Source organism: Erithacus rubecula, assembly GCF_903797595.1.
Source record: "Erithacus rubecula genome assembly, chromosome: 6".
Taxonomy (NCBI): domain Eukaryota; kingdom Metazoa; phylum Chordata; class Aves; order Passeriformes; family Muscicapidae; genus Erithacus; species Erithacus rubecula.
This window is the reverse complement of record NC_136688.1, coordinates 1,290,147-1,306,913: the sequence shown is the minus strand read 5'-3', so window position 1 is coordinate 1,306,913 and position 16,767 is coordinate 1,290,147. Positions and strand designations below refer to the sequence as shown.

Genomic DNA, 16,767 nt, shown 5'->3' with positions numbered 1-16,767 from the left:
CCAAGGGACCCTTCCAGGCAGTGTGAGCATTCAGCTTGTGCAGAAGCAGGGGGCAGCCTGTGCCCTAGCCCTGCTGGAAGGTGGGATGCAGAACCCAGGTGAGGTAGGCAGTAATGTGCTCAGCATGGTTCCTAAGCCCGGCAGGACAGGCTTGCCCAGAAAACAGAGAAACTACGCAAACTCCATCATCTCTATTCACACTGTAACACTGTGGTGGACTAATTTTTGGACGGATCCTGCAGTAGCAACTACTCCCTTGCTCTGGGCTAAACCACGGCAAGTGGCCGCATGATCCGCTGCGAGAAGTTAAAGCTGCCTCTGTCGTCATCAGGGGCTTTTTATAACATTTGCTTCGTCACAAGCCAGACGCAATCGTGTGCGCAGTGCTTGCTCCGCAAGGCCCTGAAGAGCTGCCACGGGAGGAAAAAAGCCGTCAGAGCCCAAAAGTGTTTCCCTCCCTCTAGCCGGCACCATGTGTACGACAGCAGAGGTTGCGTGGTAACGGCAGCAGGAAGGCGCCGGCTCTGCCCCCTCGCTCCCGCACGGCACCGACAGCAGCAAGGTACGTACCAGCGGCAAAAGCAGCCTCTGAAACTCCCGAAACTTTCCCTCTGCTCTCCGGGGAGGAGCACGGAACCATTTTAAAGCCGTGCTTTGTGGGGAGTAGCTGGTTGTGCTTAGTTGAGCTGTTGTGTGAGCCGGGGTTATGGGAAGAGGGTGTTTGTAGGAAGAAAAAGCTGGGGGAGATGCTGAGATGTTGAAGGTGGAGGGAGAAAGGCAAGTCGGACTGTTGCCTAATGCCTCTCGGCACTTCAAAACCTTTCTTTGTTCTGTCTTGTGAAAATCTGAATGAGCTTTTACTGGGGCTAAAACTACCGGGAAACAATAGGGAGGGAGACGGGGAGTAGCCGGCAGGCGGAGGGGGAAGCGAGCCAAGGGATGACGAATGCCTTCCAGCCCCGACCAAGCGCTGCCACCCTCGCCCCGCCTCGGCAGGGATGTGCGGGACAGGCACTGGCCACTGGGGTCGGGTGGGGCACTGGCACCCGCAGAGAGCCCGGGAGGGCAGCAGGCCTGGCAGCAGCACAAGCCGAGTGCCCATCCTCCACTGCTGTCACAGCTTCGTTCCAAAGAGCTCAGAGAGAGGCCTTTGTGCCAGCGAGGGGCAGCTCTCTGCTCACCGTGTTGCGTTAGCGAGGGACACAGATACGAGAGAAGACGCGTCGTGGTGACAGGGATGGGGAGCAGGGACATCCCAGGCCCTCTAAGCTGGCCCCTGTGCCCAATTGTCTGGAAGACGGAAGTCAGGGAGAGCACTGAGGATATTTTTGTTGTTTCCAGTTCAAGCAATTCCTAGTTCTGAGCTCCTTGGGGAAGTCTTGTCTCCCCTGGCTGAGACTTTGCCATGGTGCATATGCCCTGGGTCACCTGTGTGCGTTCCCACCTTGCTCCAGGTCCAGGCACACAGCAGAAGTTGCCCTCCCAGCTGGTTGGGACACCACTTCATTTTACATTTGATACTCTCACCCTTTGTGCATCCCTTCATTATAGAGATTTCTCCTTCTCCTGTCTTGCTTCCTGTATCCCAGGGCTTCTGCTCAGGGGAGAAGAACAGCAGGGAGATCAGAGGGCATGGGAAAAAAAAGGGGCAACGGGAGATAGGAATAAAAGAAAAGGAAGGAAAATAGGATGAAAATAGAGAAGTTGGTGAGAAGATGAAAAAGAGAGAACATATAGGGTAAGAGGAGAGATAGCAGAAAAAAAAAGAAGGCAGAAAAAGGAATCAAAGAGAATGGTGAAGGAGAGAAGAGAGGGAAGGAGAGAAGGGAGGAAGGAAGGGAGGAAGGGAGGGAGGGAGGGAGGGAGGGAGGGAGGGAGGGAGGGAGGGAGGGAGGGAGGAAGGGAGGAAGGGAGGAAGGAAGGAAGGAAGGAAGGAAGGAAGGAAGGAAGGAAGGAAGGAAGGAAGGAAGGAAGGAAGGAAGGAAGGAAGGAAGGAAGGAAGGAAGGAAGGAAGGAAGGAAGGAAGGAAGGAAGGAAGGAAGGAAGGAAGGAAGGAAGGAAGGAAGGAAGGAAGGAAGGAAGGAAGGAAGGAAGGAAGGAAGGAAGGAAGGAAGGAAGGAGCACATGAAATAGAGGAAAGTAGAAAGTGAAAAGGGAAAAAGAAAAAAGAAGGAAGTGAGGAAAAAGGAAGGAGATATTAAGAAAGCATAAAGGAGTGGACAGGGAAAGAAAGAAGGGAACAGAGGGGAAAGGGGAAAGAAGGTCAGAAGAGAGGGAAGCGGGGAGAAGTCAGGAAAGACAAGAAAGAGAGGAAAAAAAGGCGTTAAGTATCAGAGAAGGCAGGAAAAAAGGGAGGGGGGAAAAACGGAAGGAAAAGAGGAAGAAAAAGGGAGCGAAAGAGGAAAAGGGGGAAGAAAGGGAAAAAGGGGAGGAGGGAGAGATCCTGCTCCTCCCCGCCGCGATACGAGGCGGAGCCGGGCCGGAGCCGGCGGCAGCTGCGCGGTGGCGGCGCGGCGGTAGGAGTGGGGAGCCGGGCCGGGCCGGGCCGGGGGGAGCGGGGGAGAAGGGAAGTCCGGGAGGAAAAAGAGCTGCCTGCAGTGCGGGAGGCGGCGGGGCGGTGAGCACCGGGGCGGGGGGACCGGGCAGGGCGGCAGTGGTGGCGGCTGTGCCCCGGGACAGGAGCGGGCCGCTGCCCGGGACCCCGAGCGGGAGAGCGCAGAACTCGGGGCTGGGGCGAGAACCCTTTCTCCATCCGGGCGGGAGTAAAACGGGAGAGTGCCGAGCGCCGCGGGGAGGGCTGTGGCAGTCCGGCTGCTGCTGTCCCCTGACGTGTCGCCGCTGGCTCCGATCCCCATCACCCCGCGGCACGTGGGGCTGTGGTGCCGTCCCACAGAGGCGTGGGCCGGCATTCCCGGCAGCGCTGGCGTTGGAAGGGCAGGGCAGAGCCGAGCGCGTACCAGGGAGCTGACGGTGCCGCTGGCGCCGTGTCCCGGTGCCGCCACGCTCCCTGAGCGCCGCCGCGTCCCGGTGCTGCCGCGTCCCGGTGCTGCCATGTCCCGGTGCTGCCGTGTCCCGGTGCTGCCGTGTCCCGGTGCTGCCGTGTCCCGGTGCTGCCGTGTCCCGGAGCCGCCCTGTCCCGGTGCTGCCGTGTCCCGGAGCCGCCCTGTCCCGGTGCTGCCATGTCCCGGAGCCGCCCTGTCCCGGTGCTGCCATGTCCCGGAGCCGCCCTGTCCCGGTGCTGCCGTGTCCCGGAGCCGCCCTGTCCCGGTGCTGCCGTGTCCCGGTGCCGCCCTGTCCCGGTGCTGCCGTGTCCCGGAGCCGCCCTGTCCCGGTGCTGCCGTGTCCCGGAGCCGCCCTGTCCCGGTGCTGCCGTGTCCCGGAGCCGCCCTGTCCCGGTGCTGCCGTGTCCCGGTGCTGCCGTGTCCCGGAGCCGCCCTGTCCCGGTGCTGCCGTGTCCCGGAGCCGCCCTGTCCCGGTGCTGCCGTGTCCCGGAGCCGCCCTGTCCCGGTGCTGCCGTGTTTCGGAGCCCGCCCCGCGCTGGGCGCGGCCCCTCCCGCGTGGGCGCCGCGTCTGTTGTGGGTGCGACCGCACGGCAGCGCCGGCACCGAGCTGGGACCGCGAAAATAGCGACTTCGGGGTCCCCACGATGCTACGGCGGCACGAGGGGTTGGGATGAGGGGAGACGGTGGCTGCCTGCAGCTCACATTCCGATGGGATAGCTCAGGGATTATTTCTTTTACAAGTGCTCCGTAGCCTGAGTCATGCTGGCCAAACCGGGAGACCAGGGCTGCGTTTTGTCACCTACTACAGCGCTGCCTTTAACCCCATCCTTTGTAGACTAAACCTAGAGCTCAGGCACTGGCTTTGGCATGTTTCTGTGCACGTTTATCTGGAGCTGTTCTGCACAGCGTTGTGTTTATATCACTTCAGAAATGCAGTCTGACTGCAGAACAAAAAAAAAAAAAAAAAAAAAAAAGAACAAAAAATAAACCACCCCAAAAAACAAACAAGCAAAAAAGATTCCTGCTTACCAAGTTCTCTGTACTTAGATTTGCCCAACCAGAGTGATCTTTCAAACCTTGGATATCGAACTATGGAGGAACACTTCTCCCATCCACACAAGTTCCACTTCTCGCATGCAGACACATGTCCAGCAGGATTTTTAATTTGACCCCAGGCAGTTTTAGTGCTCGTCTTCTTCATTCACCCAAATTATCTCAAATATACCACAATTTTAAGTACAGCTTGAGGTTCCATAATGGGTCAGGTGTGCCATGCTGATGGAACTTGGTGTTCGTGTGGCTCAGCAGTGCAATAGTGAGTAGCACCAGTGCCCCTATAAAGCTCCTTCTGGTTAAGCTCCCTTGGAGGTGGAAGGGGAATGTCTTATTCTCACACAAGCAGCCTTCAGATAACAGGCTTTTGCTGTATCTCTTCAGGATTCCTGTGCTTTTTTCCTCTCAGAGGAAGGCCTTCCCAAGTCCCAGACAAAACCATCCTCCACTGCTAGCCTTATACTGGTGTTTGCAGGTTTTGGAAAATTATAATCTGTCCCCTTTGCACAGTATGACTCATGGCTGAGAGCTGGGGGGATTGAAGAACATCCTTGCTTCTCAGTCATTTAAAAAAAAAAAAAAAGTGGTTTCATTTTGTTTTAATTTTCAGATCTTATATCAACTGTCAAAATGGAGCTTGACATCCAGTGTGAAGAGATGAGCCCATCTAGATGGGCTGAACTTCTGACCACAATGAAATCCTGCAAAACCATCAGGTAGTAACTAGTTGTGTATCATCTCTTTTGAGTAAGAACTGTTGCATTTCTCTCCTGTGCTTTTCATCTTCAGAACTGTTTGACCTGGGACTTAAAAATTACATGGCAACATGAATGAATCTACCTTTTTTCATCCAAAAAGTTAATTTAAAAGGGGGATAAATCCCCACCCTCTTGCAAAGCATTTTTAACTGCAGATAAATCTCCTTGGTGTGAAGTAATGTTGCCCTGTTTCTTGGTGTGCCATAGGGCTCAGCTAAGTAATGTGATTTAAATATTTGATCACTGTTTTGGTTATTCTGCCTTTGTCTCTCAAGTTATCAGGTTGCACACTCTTTGGATTGCAGGCTTGATGGTGTAAAGCGATTTTGGCTTCAGTAGTCAGGTACAAGCTGTGTGCCATCAGCTTTTAATTCTTCACCTGACCTTCAGAAGTACCAGCCCTGTTTGTTGAGCAAATACTGGGAGGGAACCATCTCCTGGTGTAGGACAGGGCCCAGAAGAGTTGCTCTTGCAATGTTTCCCCTCTGGTCAGGAATTCACACTTCATGGGATGGCATCATCCTGCTGGGGCTGGAGAGGATGGGCCACTTCATGCCAGCAGTGCCTCAGAGGGCACCGGACCTGGTGAGGGCAACTGCCTTTTGTTTTGCAAAGGAGCCTTTTGTAGGCAATGCTTCATGGGCCTGGCCTTGGGTGGCAGAAGGCAGTGGGATGGTTGTCTCCTGGGCTGCTGGCTGGGCTGCTCCAGAGGCAATGGATGAGGGTGGCTGCTGCAGGGATCGTTCCATCAGTGTTGAATATGATCCCATTGGAAGTCATGTCTTTCACTGTGGGAGGGAAGGAGAACCTTCACAGAGCCTCAGTTTCCTTACTGTTATCTAAGGAGAAATGACCAGGCAACTTTTGGCACTCCTGGCTGTGGCTGTGCCTGAGGCTGTATGGTTCTTCATGACACCTTCCTTTTGCTCTGTGTCTCCCTCTATACCATCCTGGCTGTCCTGTGCTCCTGATCCTTTCCTTGGCTCTCCTTTCAATCCAATTCATCCCCATCAATTTAGTAGCACCTAGAAGAATGCCCATGTCCAGGGAGAAGCTGCTGCCAAACTGCAAACTCAGGGTTTGTATGCTGATTTCTGCTGGAAAGAGGTAACAAACCAGCATGACTCATCTGCAGGACACCAAACTGCTGATGAGTGTCTCTGGGGCTGGCTGCAAACCCAGCTGGGCTGTTCTCAATGCAGAACCAGTCTGACAGCCTGTAAGCTGGCAGGTGGTGTGTCACTGTCACTGTTTAAATGAAGGTGCTTCCTCCAGCTGTAGGGGGATGACTTGTGCCCTCTTCTGTGCAGCACAGAGAAGGAGCAAGATTTGCGAAGCTGCCATCCAGCCCATCCTGTGGTGCAGCCCAGAGCACGCCTTGGTTTGGGCCATGCAACACCCAGCAGGTCCTGCACATACTTATGGAGGCATCCCAGGAGCTGCAGGGACATTGCCCACTCTGCTTTCATGAGCAGTGCTCCAGCCAGGGAGAACTGAGCAACTCTGTGGACTAAAATGCTCCTTGTCTCCTTGTGTTTCAGGTTGGATGATTGCAATCTCTCCAGCAGTAACTGCGAGGATCTCTCTTCCATCATCAATACAAATCCATCCCTCACAGAGCTGAAACTGAACAACAATGAGCTGGGAGATGCAGGTGTTGAGTACCTTTGTAAAGGGTTGCTGACACCAAGCTGTAGCCTGCAGAAGTTATGGTAAAGCCTCCCTGATTGTCTTGCTCTTGTCATGCTGTCACAAATGAGTGTTTTAAGCTCTCTTAAAGAATCACTGGCAAAGGCAGGTTTAATATAAAAGTGAAAGTACAACAGTTTGTTGTCAAGGTTCATTCTACTACTTACTAGATGGTTAAAGCACATAGAGAAAAAGTAAACAAAAATCTAAAATCAATAAGCAGTGTCAACCAAAGAATTATCTACATGGAAGCTGCGAGAAGGGGAAGGGTCAGGACAGGAAGGGGTGAATAAAGAAGACAGTCCTTTTGAATTCTAAGGTTTGGAATCCTTGCTAAACTAGTTCTGGATTGGACCAACATTTCAGGCTTAAAAGTTTTAACAGCACTTAAACTTAACAGCACTTGATTAATAGCTTGAGTTAAACAATTTAACAAAGATTCAAATAGAATTTACTACAATGCAACAGTAACTCATGGGCCTAACTTACTTACATATCTAAAGTACTTAATAATCTAGGACAGCTACAGTCACAGTCCATTTGCAATAGCAGATTCCCACTCACAAGCACACAAACCTAAAGGACTATGTACAAGGTGCTCACCTGTGGAAAATTCCCCTCAAATTCAGTGAAGGACTCGCATCAGATGCCTTTGGGGTTGAGCCTTGTGGGGCAGGGGTGCCAGCCCAGGATCCAACATTGTTCTGTGATCCTTGGCACTCAGCAGACTGGAGAGTTCCTGGCTCTGAGAGGCATTGTATAGAGGCACCCCACCACATTACAGCATTAGTGGGCTTCCCTCAGCAACCCTGGTGCAGGAGCTTTAGTCAGAGCCAGTAACTGCTGCCTCTGTTCCTCAGAAGCCCTCCAAGAGATGTCTTCTCTGTCCAGCATCTCTTCTGCAGGGTGTAGCTCCTCAGGGGAATCTGGGATCCTCAGGACACTACCCTGTAAAAATAATTTGCCTTTTAGATCAGGTATTAAAGTCCCTGTGCCCCCTGCCATGAGGACTCAGGCAAAGAGGAAGAAAGTTGATTGTGAATCTGATGAAACTGCAGCTCTCTGATGGGTCTTCAAGGAGTAACTGTGGTACTCTGTACTGGAAGACTTAAGTAATTTTTCAGAGTTTGCCCTAGGCTTCAGACTTCTCCAAACACTCAAGCAACAGCCTGGATTGGGGTTTTTTAGTTCCATAAAAATAAAATTGCCCATTTTTGGGGTTCTGGTAAGGTGCCTTAAATAAAGAAGAAACCAAATAAAAAGGAAATAAAATGAAGAGGAATGTACAGAGGAATAAATAAGAGGAATAAGAGGAAATAAAAGAGCAACCAAACCCAAGTTAAATCTCCCTGCGCAACATCTCTCCATTGCTCTAAAGTCTTATCCAACAACTATAAATGCCCCATAGCAATACTAGTAGCACAGTTCCTATGCTACTTCTCCAGCCTGAGAACTTTATAGATCCTTCTTGTACTATACCATTAAACTAAATTATATCCATGGTTGGATGAGATTTTAACTTCTACCTACTCTGGGGACAGGGGGCAAGAAATCGTAAGATGCCTTTGCTTTATACCTGGGGTCAGCTTCTGATATTTAAACCACTTCTATAAAACAGTTGTAGAGTGAATCCTTATTCTAGTCGAGATGCTGCACGAGTGATTACACTGAAAGAAGCATGGGAGCTATTGTTTGTGGCACAGGTGTAATTGATAAAAATATTATGGCACACCTGTAAAATAATGGTACTAACTTGGACAAACCTCTTCCTAGAGGGTCATGCACTATCAGAGCTATCGTGTTCATTCCATATTCCAACCTTGGCAGATAAACCTCTCTGAGAAGAGCCTCTGTAATTTTAGGAGTGCATTTCCCTCACCCTGTTGCCTCTCTCCTGCAGGCTGCAAAACTGCAATCTGACGAGTGCCAGCTGTGAGACCCTGCGCTCTGTCCTCAGTGCCCAGCCATCACTGACAGAGCTGCATGTAGGGGATAACAAACTGGGAACTGCTGGAGTGAAGGTGCTGTGCCAAGGCATTATGAACCCCAGCTGTAAGCTGCAGAAGCTGCAGTAAGTAGTCACTGGGCTTTTTGGTCATCAGACAGGCCATGCTTGCCTTTCCTTTGAGACAAGCAGGAGTTTTGTTGCCAGGTGTGGATTTGTTCTTGTTTTTACCTGAAATTGTCCTGCTTGTTCATGCTGGTGGGTCTTGTGGGTTTGGAACAGTCAGGTGTCTGTTCCCATAGGCTTTATAGGCCAGGAGTTAGCCCTCTTGGCCATGGTGGCTGTAACTGCAGGACCTCTCAGATGCTCAGGAAATATCAGGTTCTGCTGCCCTTATCCCTTGTTTCATGACTGAGCAGGACCTGGGTGTATTTGCAGCCTGCAGCTCCCCCCAGGCAAGCCCAGAGTTGAGGCTCATGATGGTGTTGCAGTGCAGAGCTCAGCTCTGGGCTCCAAGCTGCCTGTACACTGGGTTAATGGAGGCCTACTGAAAAAATTGGTCTTGCTAGGGCCCCCTGGGATCTATTTTAAGAATTAATGGTTCCTGAAATGAACAGAGAGATGCTGTTAAAAACTCTTACAGTTATCTTTGGTTTTATGCATTGCCTGATCTCAACTCACATTGGCATGTGTTCTGCCCTGGCTAGCACACAGCAGGCTCAGCTGATTCTTGTGGTAGCAGGATGTGTGAGGGGGGTTGTCTTTTTGTCTGGACTTCTTTTCTTCTTGCAGGCTGGAGTACTGTGAACTCACAGCTGATATTGTGGAAGCTCTCAATGCTGCTCTGCAAAGCAAGCCCACCCTGAAGGAGCTCAGCCTGAGCAACAACACGCTGGGAGATACAGCTGTAAAGCAGCTGTGCCGGGGCCTGGTGGAGGCAAGCTGCAACCTAGAGCTACTACAGTAAGGAAGAGCTGGTCATCTCCAATGGCAGCTAGTGCTGCTGCTAGTCACACCATCCACAGGACAGCAAAATTGTTGTCAGGAATGCTTGAAATGCAGGCCAGATTTTTTGCTGGCTCAGATTTATGTTAACTGGAAACAGCACACAAATGTCTGGGGCTTTCAGTTTTGGAGATTTTAGCACTCCAGGTTAAACCACTGCTTACTAAGAGAGACTGCTCACCTGTGTCTCAGAGCAGAGGAACAATCACCCTCAGTGGCTCTAGTTCTTAAACTGGAATTACCAGCCTGTTGAGTATACTTATTCAGAGCCCTTTTTTGCTACAAAACAAAGGTGCTGGCTTTGGCCTCATTTCTAGGGTAGAGCCCATGAAGGGCTTTCTGGGAAAAGCACAATTCATTTTATCTTGCCCCTGAGGTTCAGCAGGGGTTGGCTCAGCAGGGACTCACTGTGTGATGCTGCCAAAGTTCCTCTTAAAAAGGATAACTGATAAAAAGGGGGAGTTTGGCAGGAACAATCCTTGCATTAATGCATATGAATGGCTGGTTCAAAGTGCCCTGCAGCCTCATGAAATGCAGGAGGCACTGTGTTGCCTCACCCTGAGTCCCATCTTGAACACCTGTATCTTCTCTTAACCCCGTAGGATGGAGCAGTGCCTGGCTGAGCTGCACTGGTTTGCAGCAAGGAACCAGCCCACAGACCCTTCTCAGTCTGAACTGGGGTACTGGGGTGTATGTAACACAGTGGGTCTGGAGCAGCAACTCCAACTGTGCTTTTTCCTGCAGCCTGGAGAACTGTGGCATAACCAGTGATAGCTGTATGGAGATTAGTGCTGTTCTCAGGAACAAGTCATCTCTGATGGATCTTTCTGTGGGGGACAACAAGATTGGGGACTCCGGTCTGGCTCTGCTGTGCCAGGGAATGATGCATCCTAGCTGCAAAATCCAGAAGCTGTGGTAAGAGTGGGCAAAGGTTTCTTATATACTCTTTCTGAGCTGTTTAGGTTGTGCTGCTGGTTTGCTCCTAAGTGGAAAGTTTCTCATTTACCTTTACAGTCAAAAAAGTGTCTCAGCTGCAAATCAGTAATTTCACAAAAACTGGGTGGAGAAGACCATGAACAAGTAGGGCCACACTGAAATTGCTTGGATCAAATTCTGGGGAGAGGGCAAATGGAAGTTTTGAATGGCATTATCTTGGTTTCCATTTGAGTTATCTGTATACTAGAATTGCATATTTCTACTTCTTTTTTTGTGTGTTACAAAGCAGAGCTTTTGGTGCACCAAGTGGAAAGTAAGGAAAGGAGGAAGTTTTGTGGTATGATGTATGAAAGGATACAAGAAAATGAGACAATGTAACCAGAAATTCAGAATACTAGAACAGGACTCTGTTTTCTAATCTAATCTTTCTTGGGAGAAAATAACATTTTGTTCTTCCTTGCAGGTTATGGGACTGTGATCTCACAAGTGCTAGCTGTAAAGATCTTTCCAGACTCATCAGTACAAAGGAGACCCTCACAGAGATCAGTCTGATAGACAATAACCTGAGAGACTCAGGGATGGAAATGCTGTGTCAGGCACTCAAGGATCCCAAATCTAAACTTCAGGAGCTATGGTGAGCTGCTGTCAAGTTTCACATACCCACTGCCTTCTTTGGAGGCCTCACTGAAGAAAGATGTAAGTGAAGTAATGCCCACCCAGATAGATCCTCAGTTGTGATGGTTCCATAAGCAACTCCTGCTGGTTGTTACTGAAAGGATTTATAGACTTAAAAAGGGCTTTTCTAAACTTAAAGACTTTAAAAGGATTTGTATTTCTAAACTCATAGACACTTTGAGGATGTGCCCCATCAGTCACAATTATCTATTACAAGCAAAGGGAGACGAAGCATCACTTGCAGAGCTTCTAATTAATTGTTTTATCAACACCACAATGCAACTGCAACACAGTGGCAGTTAGGAGACTTTTAAAGTTTGAAAGGTCTGATGGAATAGCAAAATGAGTGCTGTGAACAGATATCTCAGGTTCTCCACTGGAGCTAAACTCTCTTACTGATGAGACAAAAGAAAGCTCTAGTGACATTAAACATTTCTCAGCATCCTGTTACAATGTAGGCTGGGCTGCTGTGGTGGCTGGGAGAGGAAATTTGTTCTTTCACCTAAAACTTGAATTTTCCTACACTGGAGATTCAGCTCCTGCCCCCAGCTGGGTTCTTTCCCTGCCCTAGTGGCCTGGAAGTCAATGGGGTCCTCAGGAGTGCACAGTGGAGCCAACAGTGACTGTTAGAGCAGCACACTTCATCCTTCTTTGTTCCTGTGCTTTTTGGGCAGGTGCCTTTCCTAGGTGCACATTCCAAGGCAGACATCCCACATAAAGAGTGGGAGAGGTACTGCCCAGAAAGGACTAAGCAGACAGGCATTGAGAGGAGTACAGTGATTGCAGGAAGTCTCTGGTTTCTCTGTTCCCACTGTCTGGGCTCCTGCTAAGTAAATGTAAAGAAGTGAATGGTGCCTGATAGTCTCTAGGTGTCCCACTTAGATCTCATGTCACTTTTGCCTTGCAGGGTTAGGGAGTGTGGGCTCACCACTGCTTGCTGCAAGGCTGTCAGCTCTGCTCTCAGCACCAACAAGCACCTGAAAGTACTGCACATAGGTGAGAACAAGCTGGGAGATGCAGGTGTGGAGCTCCTGTGTGAAGGGCTGATGCACCCCAACTGCAACATTCAGTCCCTATGGTAAGGTGCACTCTCAGAAGTCAACTTCTCTCTTGCTGTCTGAATTCACCCTTTGCCTTCTACTTCCATGGTCCTCATGGGTGCCAGCACAAGTGCTGGTCCAGCTTCACTAAAAGGAGCAGGCAGCCAGCTGGAGCATCATCCCCAACCCTGGGTGGGATTTGCCTTCCCCATGAGCCTGTTCCTTTCCCAGCTGGGCTCAGCTGTGGGCTGTGTGATGCTCAGAGCCCCCTGCTTGTTCTCTCTATGCTGTTGGACAGAAGCTGGAGCTATGCTGTGATGTCCAAATTCACAGAGAGTGAGTGGAGCATATGGGTCATGGGAGACATCAGTAAGACTTGCAAGTCTGTCCCAGAAAGATATGACTTTTGACCACTTAAAACTACTTGGTCATTAAGTGAGAGGCTTCAGTGATCCTCTTTAGAGAGCTGGTTGCAAGTCTCAAGTGTAGTAATAAGAGAAGATGATGCATGATGGTGAAATTGGGAATAACTTCACTGGGTTCCTTCTGTGCCCATAGCCACACACTGTTATGCTTTAGGGAGGCTCTGAGGTGTTCAGCAATCACCACCAGAGCAGCTGTCTCTGTGACAAGACCACCATCAGCCCCTGCTGATGTCTCGGAGGTGCCATGTTCACAGGATCTCTGGTCCATGCTGGGGATGTCCACAGCTGCTGCCCGGGTGTGGGCAGTGTTTCCTGGAGCCAGGGCTCACTGCACTGGCCTCTCCCTCCTCTCCCTGCAGGCTGGGTAACTGTGACCTGACAGCAGGCTGCTGTGCCACCCTTGCCACCGTCATGGCCACCAAGCAATGCCTTACCGAGCTGGACCTGAGCTACAACCCCCTGGATGATGAAGGCATCAGGAAGATCTGTGAAGCCTTGAAGAAGCCCAGCTGCAACGTGCAGCAGTTAATGTGAGAGATGGTGGTAGCCCTGGCAGGGGTGGGAGGCTGCTGCTGGTGAGGGAGTAAGGGGGTCCTGGGCTGTAAAGCCAATTTCTGGCTGTTCTCAAAGCCAGATAAGGCCCTTTGTGGCATATGACCTTCCCATACTGGCCAGTTGTGCACCTTTCTCTTCCCTTAACAGGAGGATGCTCACTAAATCTCGCTTGCCTTTTTGTTTTGGTGTAGTTTGTATGACATTTTGTGGAGTTCTGAAGTGGATGATGAACTGAGAGCCTTGGAAGAGTCGAATCCTGAAGTGAAGATCATTTCATGAGTGGTGACTGCCTGCAGAACAAGGTCAAAGCAGCGTCCTCTTCTTAATCTGAACTTTTCATACGTAAAACTAATTCACTTAATAGGGAATTTTCTTGTACCAAAGCCATTTGTGGATTCCCTGAGTGGGTGTCTGGGGAGCTGATCAACCTTTTCTGCGTCTCTGGATGTACTAACTCTGAGACTCATGAAAGCTGCAGCATCACTATCCTTGAAATAAACAATTACTGTCTTGTAGAAGTGGGTCTCTAGCCTTTAGGAGCTCTTTAATCCTATAATCCCTTCTAACGAATTAGTTGGGCTTTAAAGAGTGCTCCTTTCCCAAGGCAAGAGAACTACCCACTGTATTGTTACTGGGTGGTGCTTTTGATAGGTCTCTGGGGAAAGCTCTCAAAGAAATCTAAATGTTTTTAATCTTAAACTGAGCTCTCCCCTGTCTTTCCCTAAAAGAGTTCTTGGAAAAGCAGTGTGGCCAAAGCACTAGAGAAAAAAGAATTGAGCAGCTGTTCAGCTGTGTAATGTCAAAATTCATGTCCTTTGAAAAGTGATTTTCATACAAACAAAAGATGCTATGTGCATTTCTGCTAGTATGGGAAATGATTAAATGATTGATATGTTTGATCTGGCAAAGAGTAGTTCTACAGGAACTTTATACTTAATTTTTCTACTTATAAAAATAAAATATATCTGTATATTTCTCCTTTAAGATCAATCTGGTTATTTGTGAACTGAAATACTAATAACACTTTATTTGTTTGTTTTTGTAAGTCCCTAGCTGAAACATGCCAGGAGAAGATTTTAGTCAAGGCTTTAGGTAAAGAACAAGCCTAGAAGAAATTTTAATTTTCAGGGGACACTAGTGTTTCAGAGTTGTAAAAAACCCTTTTTCCAACAGAAAATGCAGCTGCTACACACTTAAACCACAAAAGAATGAATATAGCTTTAAAAATATAGAAGACAAGCCTAGCATTGTCCTTGGTTGGCCTTGCAGGATGAATGCCAAAAAAATCCGATTCTCCAACACTTCCTGGAGCGGTCACTTTGTGTTTCCTTCTGGAAAATTCTGTGTGGCACCCAAGGTAAAGGTGTTTTCCAGGCTTTGCTTTCTGCTGCTCCCATTCATCCCATAGAGGTCACAACTGGCTTTTCTTTGTGCTAGAAGACTTGACCTAAGCAGTTCCTACAGGAGCCTACACAAACCTAAAACAGTGCCTGAGAAGTAGCTTAGTTGTGTCTTCAGGTGGGTGTGAAGGATAGGATTTGCTTTTTTCTTCAAGGCATGTCTCTCATAGCTGCCAAGAATGCTAAAACCCCACTCCTTTTTGCTTTTGTCTTCTCCATCAATAAAAACTTACCCATTCTAAGGGACTCATAAACAGTCTTTACAGTTCATAGTCTTTCCTGAATTTGGCATGCACAGATGCCCAGATTAATTTCATGCTGAGGGAGAAGAAAAGGCTCCAGAGGGTAAAAAGATGTGTAGGGAGAGCCAGAAAAATCAGGCATCTGGGAGGGTGTAAAAATACAGCAAACCGTATTAGAAGTGGATTTTCCCCATCCTGGCTACCCGAGGGGGGGCACTCTTCTCTCACACTGCAGCTTGCAATGCCTGAAAAATGCCTCCTCTTCCTCCCCCATAGGCAGATTGGGAAGGGTCTGCCCCCACTGGGGGCATTCAGCCTGGGACAGCCTGCTCCCAGCAGGAGTGAAGTCCATGCCTGCCTTTGATCCCAGAGTGGCTTTGTATTTCCTCCAAAAATGCAGACAGAATTTGGAAAAGTCTCTGCAGCAAATGCCACGTGTCCAGCTGCCAGCCACAGCAAGGAAAATCACAAGAGCCATATTTTGCCTCCTCATGAGCTCAGGGCATCTCAGGCCAGGCCAGCCTGGCAAAGCTCTTCAGTTCCCCTAGGATGGGGATGAATCTGTGCACTCAGAACCTGTGCTGTGCTTTAGGACAAATCCTGTGCTTGGCTCTAAAATGCAGGTAGAAATCTCAGGATCCAGGATCCACTGTAGCAAGAGACACTTGTATTCATGAACAAGACTTAAGCAAGGATTTCTATTCCTAAAACCCCATTTGTTTTTATTTATCTATTTGTTGGTCCAGCTCACTTCCCTGACAAAGCTTGTCACAACCATGAACTTGAGAGAGCTCAAAGACAGGAATTTGCTTCTGCATTTTAGATGTGTGGGTAGGTGGCATTTCAAGCTAAAGTAGTCAGGAACTGAGTCACAAACCTTTCATGTGGACTAGGTAGTGGGCTGGCAGGCAAAGCCTTACTCATACCAAGATCACAGCTGGAGAACTCAGCAGTTCCTGGGACACTGCAGTCACATCCTGGTTCTCAGGGCAAATGCTTGGACCCCCTTGGTTTGCAAGCACTGACTTTCTTCCAGCAAGGGCTGAGTTTCACCTCATATAATTAAGCTTAAGGACAAAATTATGCAGTCAAAACAGAAGACAATACAAGTCTGACTTTCACTTTAAACAAATACTAGAACTTTAAAAGACATGCCTCAGAGGTCTTCAATTCAGAGAAAACAGGTCTGTATTTTGAACTGCAGTAACAGCAACAGTGGGTTTAGGGTGCAGTAAAACTGCAGGTTTCTGCTAGTAGTTTCAGATTCTACAATAAATATAATTTTTTCTTCATCACAGCATATGATCTTGAGCTGGGAGGTCACAGCATTCCAGTTAACATTGCCAGAAGCAGTTAAACAAATACTATTGTCCTCACAGTTTATACCCCAACCTAACCTCCTACTTGCTTTGGAATAACAAGTCATGGCTGCCTTGGTATTCCTGACTGCTGTCTTGGTGCCTGGGCTTTTTGGAAAGGAGTCCCAGCACAACAAGGCCCCAGGTACCAGCTTCAAATGATAGTGTTGTTATCAGCAATTACAGTGCTCCAGTTAAATCTGAAAGGGGAAATCAAGCCCACTGTGTTTGAAAAGTCAACCACACACAGCTCCCTGCTTTGAAAACAGTGCTTGCTTTCTGAGTCACTCCCAAACCTCTACTAAAACAGTCTAAAAGGGACTTGCTTCTTGCCTGAATTCCTCCTTTGCACAGATCATTGTGATTTTCAACAATCATTTACAATATTTTCCTCCTTTCTGTGTGTTGATTTCATCAGTTGCCCCTTCCTCCACCACACCTCTATTTCATCTTTTACTAAAGGGGAAAAAACGTGGGTTAAAAACCCCAAATAACCACTAGGCAGGAAAGTCCCTCTCCACATAAGAATTTTGATCTAATTTACCCATTCCCCTCCTCACAGCCGCAAATGAACATTTCTCCTCCTCGGGAACAGCATCACAGCCCCCTCCTTACTGAGTGATGCCCACTCCTCTGGCACTCACACCAGAAATGCCAGCCAGTCCAGTGCAATCCCAGCTGGGC

At 49.0% G+C, this 16,767-nt stretch overlaps 1 protein-coding gene across 3 annotated transcripts; it reads left to right on the top strand.

Moving 5' to 3' along the window:
- Positions 1-273: 273 nt before the first annotated feature.
- On the top strand, positions 274-14,067 carry RNH1 (ribonuclease/angiogenin inhibitor 1). 3 transcript variants are annotated; one of them, XM_079309528.1, is made up of 10 exons: positions 274-562; positions 4,666-4,771; positions 6,355-6,525; positions 8,403-8,573; positions 9,240-9,410; positions 10,197-10,367; positions 10,852-11,022; positions 11,971-12,141; positions 12,888-13,058; positions 13,275-14,067. In XM_079309528.1, exons 1-10 carry the CDS (start codon positions 289-291, stop codon positions 13,360-13,362), a joined length of 1,665 nt encoding a protein of 554 aa, XP_079165654.1. In that variant the 5' UTR covers positions 274-288; the 3' UTR covers positions 13,363-14,067. The 3 variants fall into 3 exon arrangements, with proteins under 3 accessions (XP_079165654.1, XP_079165655.1, XP_079165656.1); XM_079309529.1 differs by lacking the exon at positions 274-562 and adding an exon at positions 2,464-2,516; XM_079309530.1 differs by lacking the exon at positions 274-562 and adding an exon at positions 2,494-2,617.
- Positions 14,068-16,767: the final 2,700 nt, after the last annotated feature.

Coding starts and splice junctions, on each gene's coding strand:
- RNH1 (XM_079309528.1), top strand. CDS start 289: ATGATCCGCTGCGAGAAGTTAAAGCTGCCTCTGTCGTCATCAGGGGCT. Junction 4,772..6,354: donor AAATCCTGCAAAACCATCAG/GTAGTAACTAGT, acceptor CTTGTGTTTCAG/GTTGGATGATTGCAATCTCT. Junction 6,526..8,402: donor TGTAGCCTGCAGAAGTTATG/GTAAAGCCTCCC, acceptor TCTCTCCTGCAG/GCTGCAAAACTGCAATCTGA.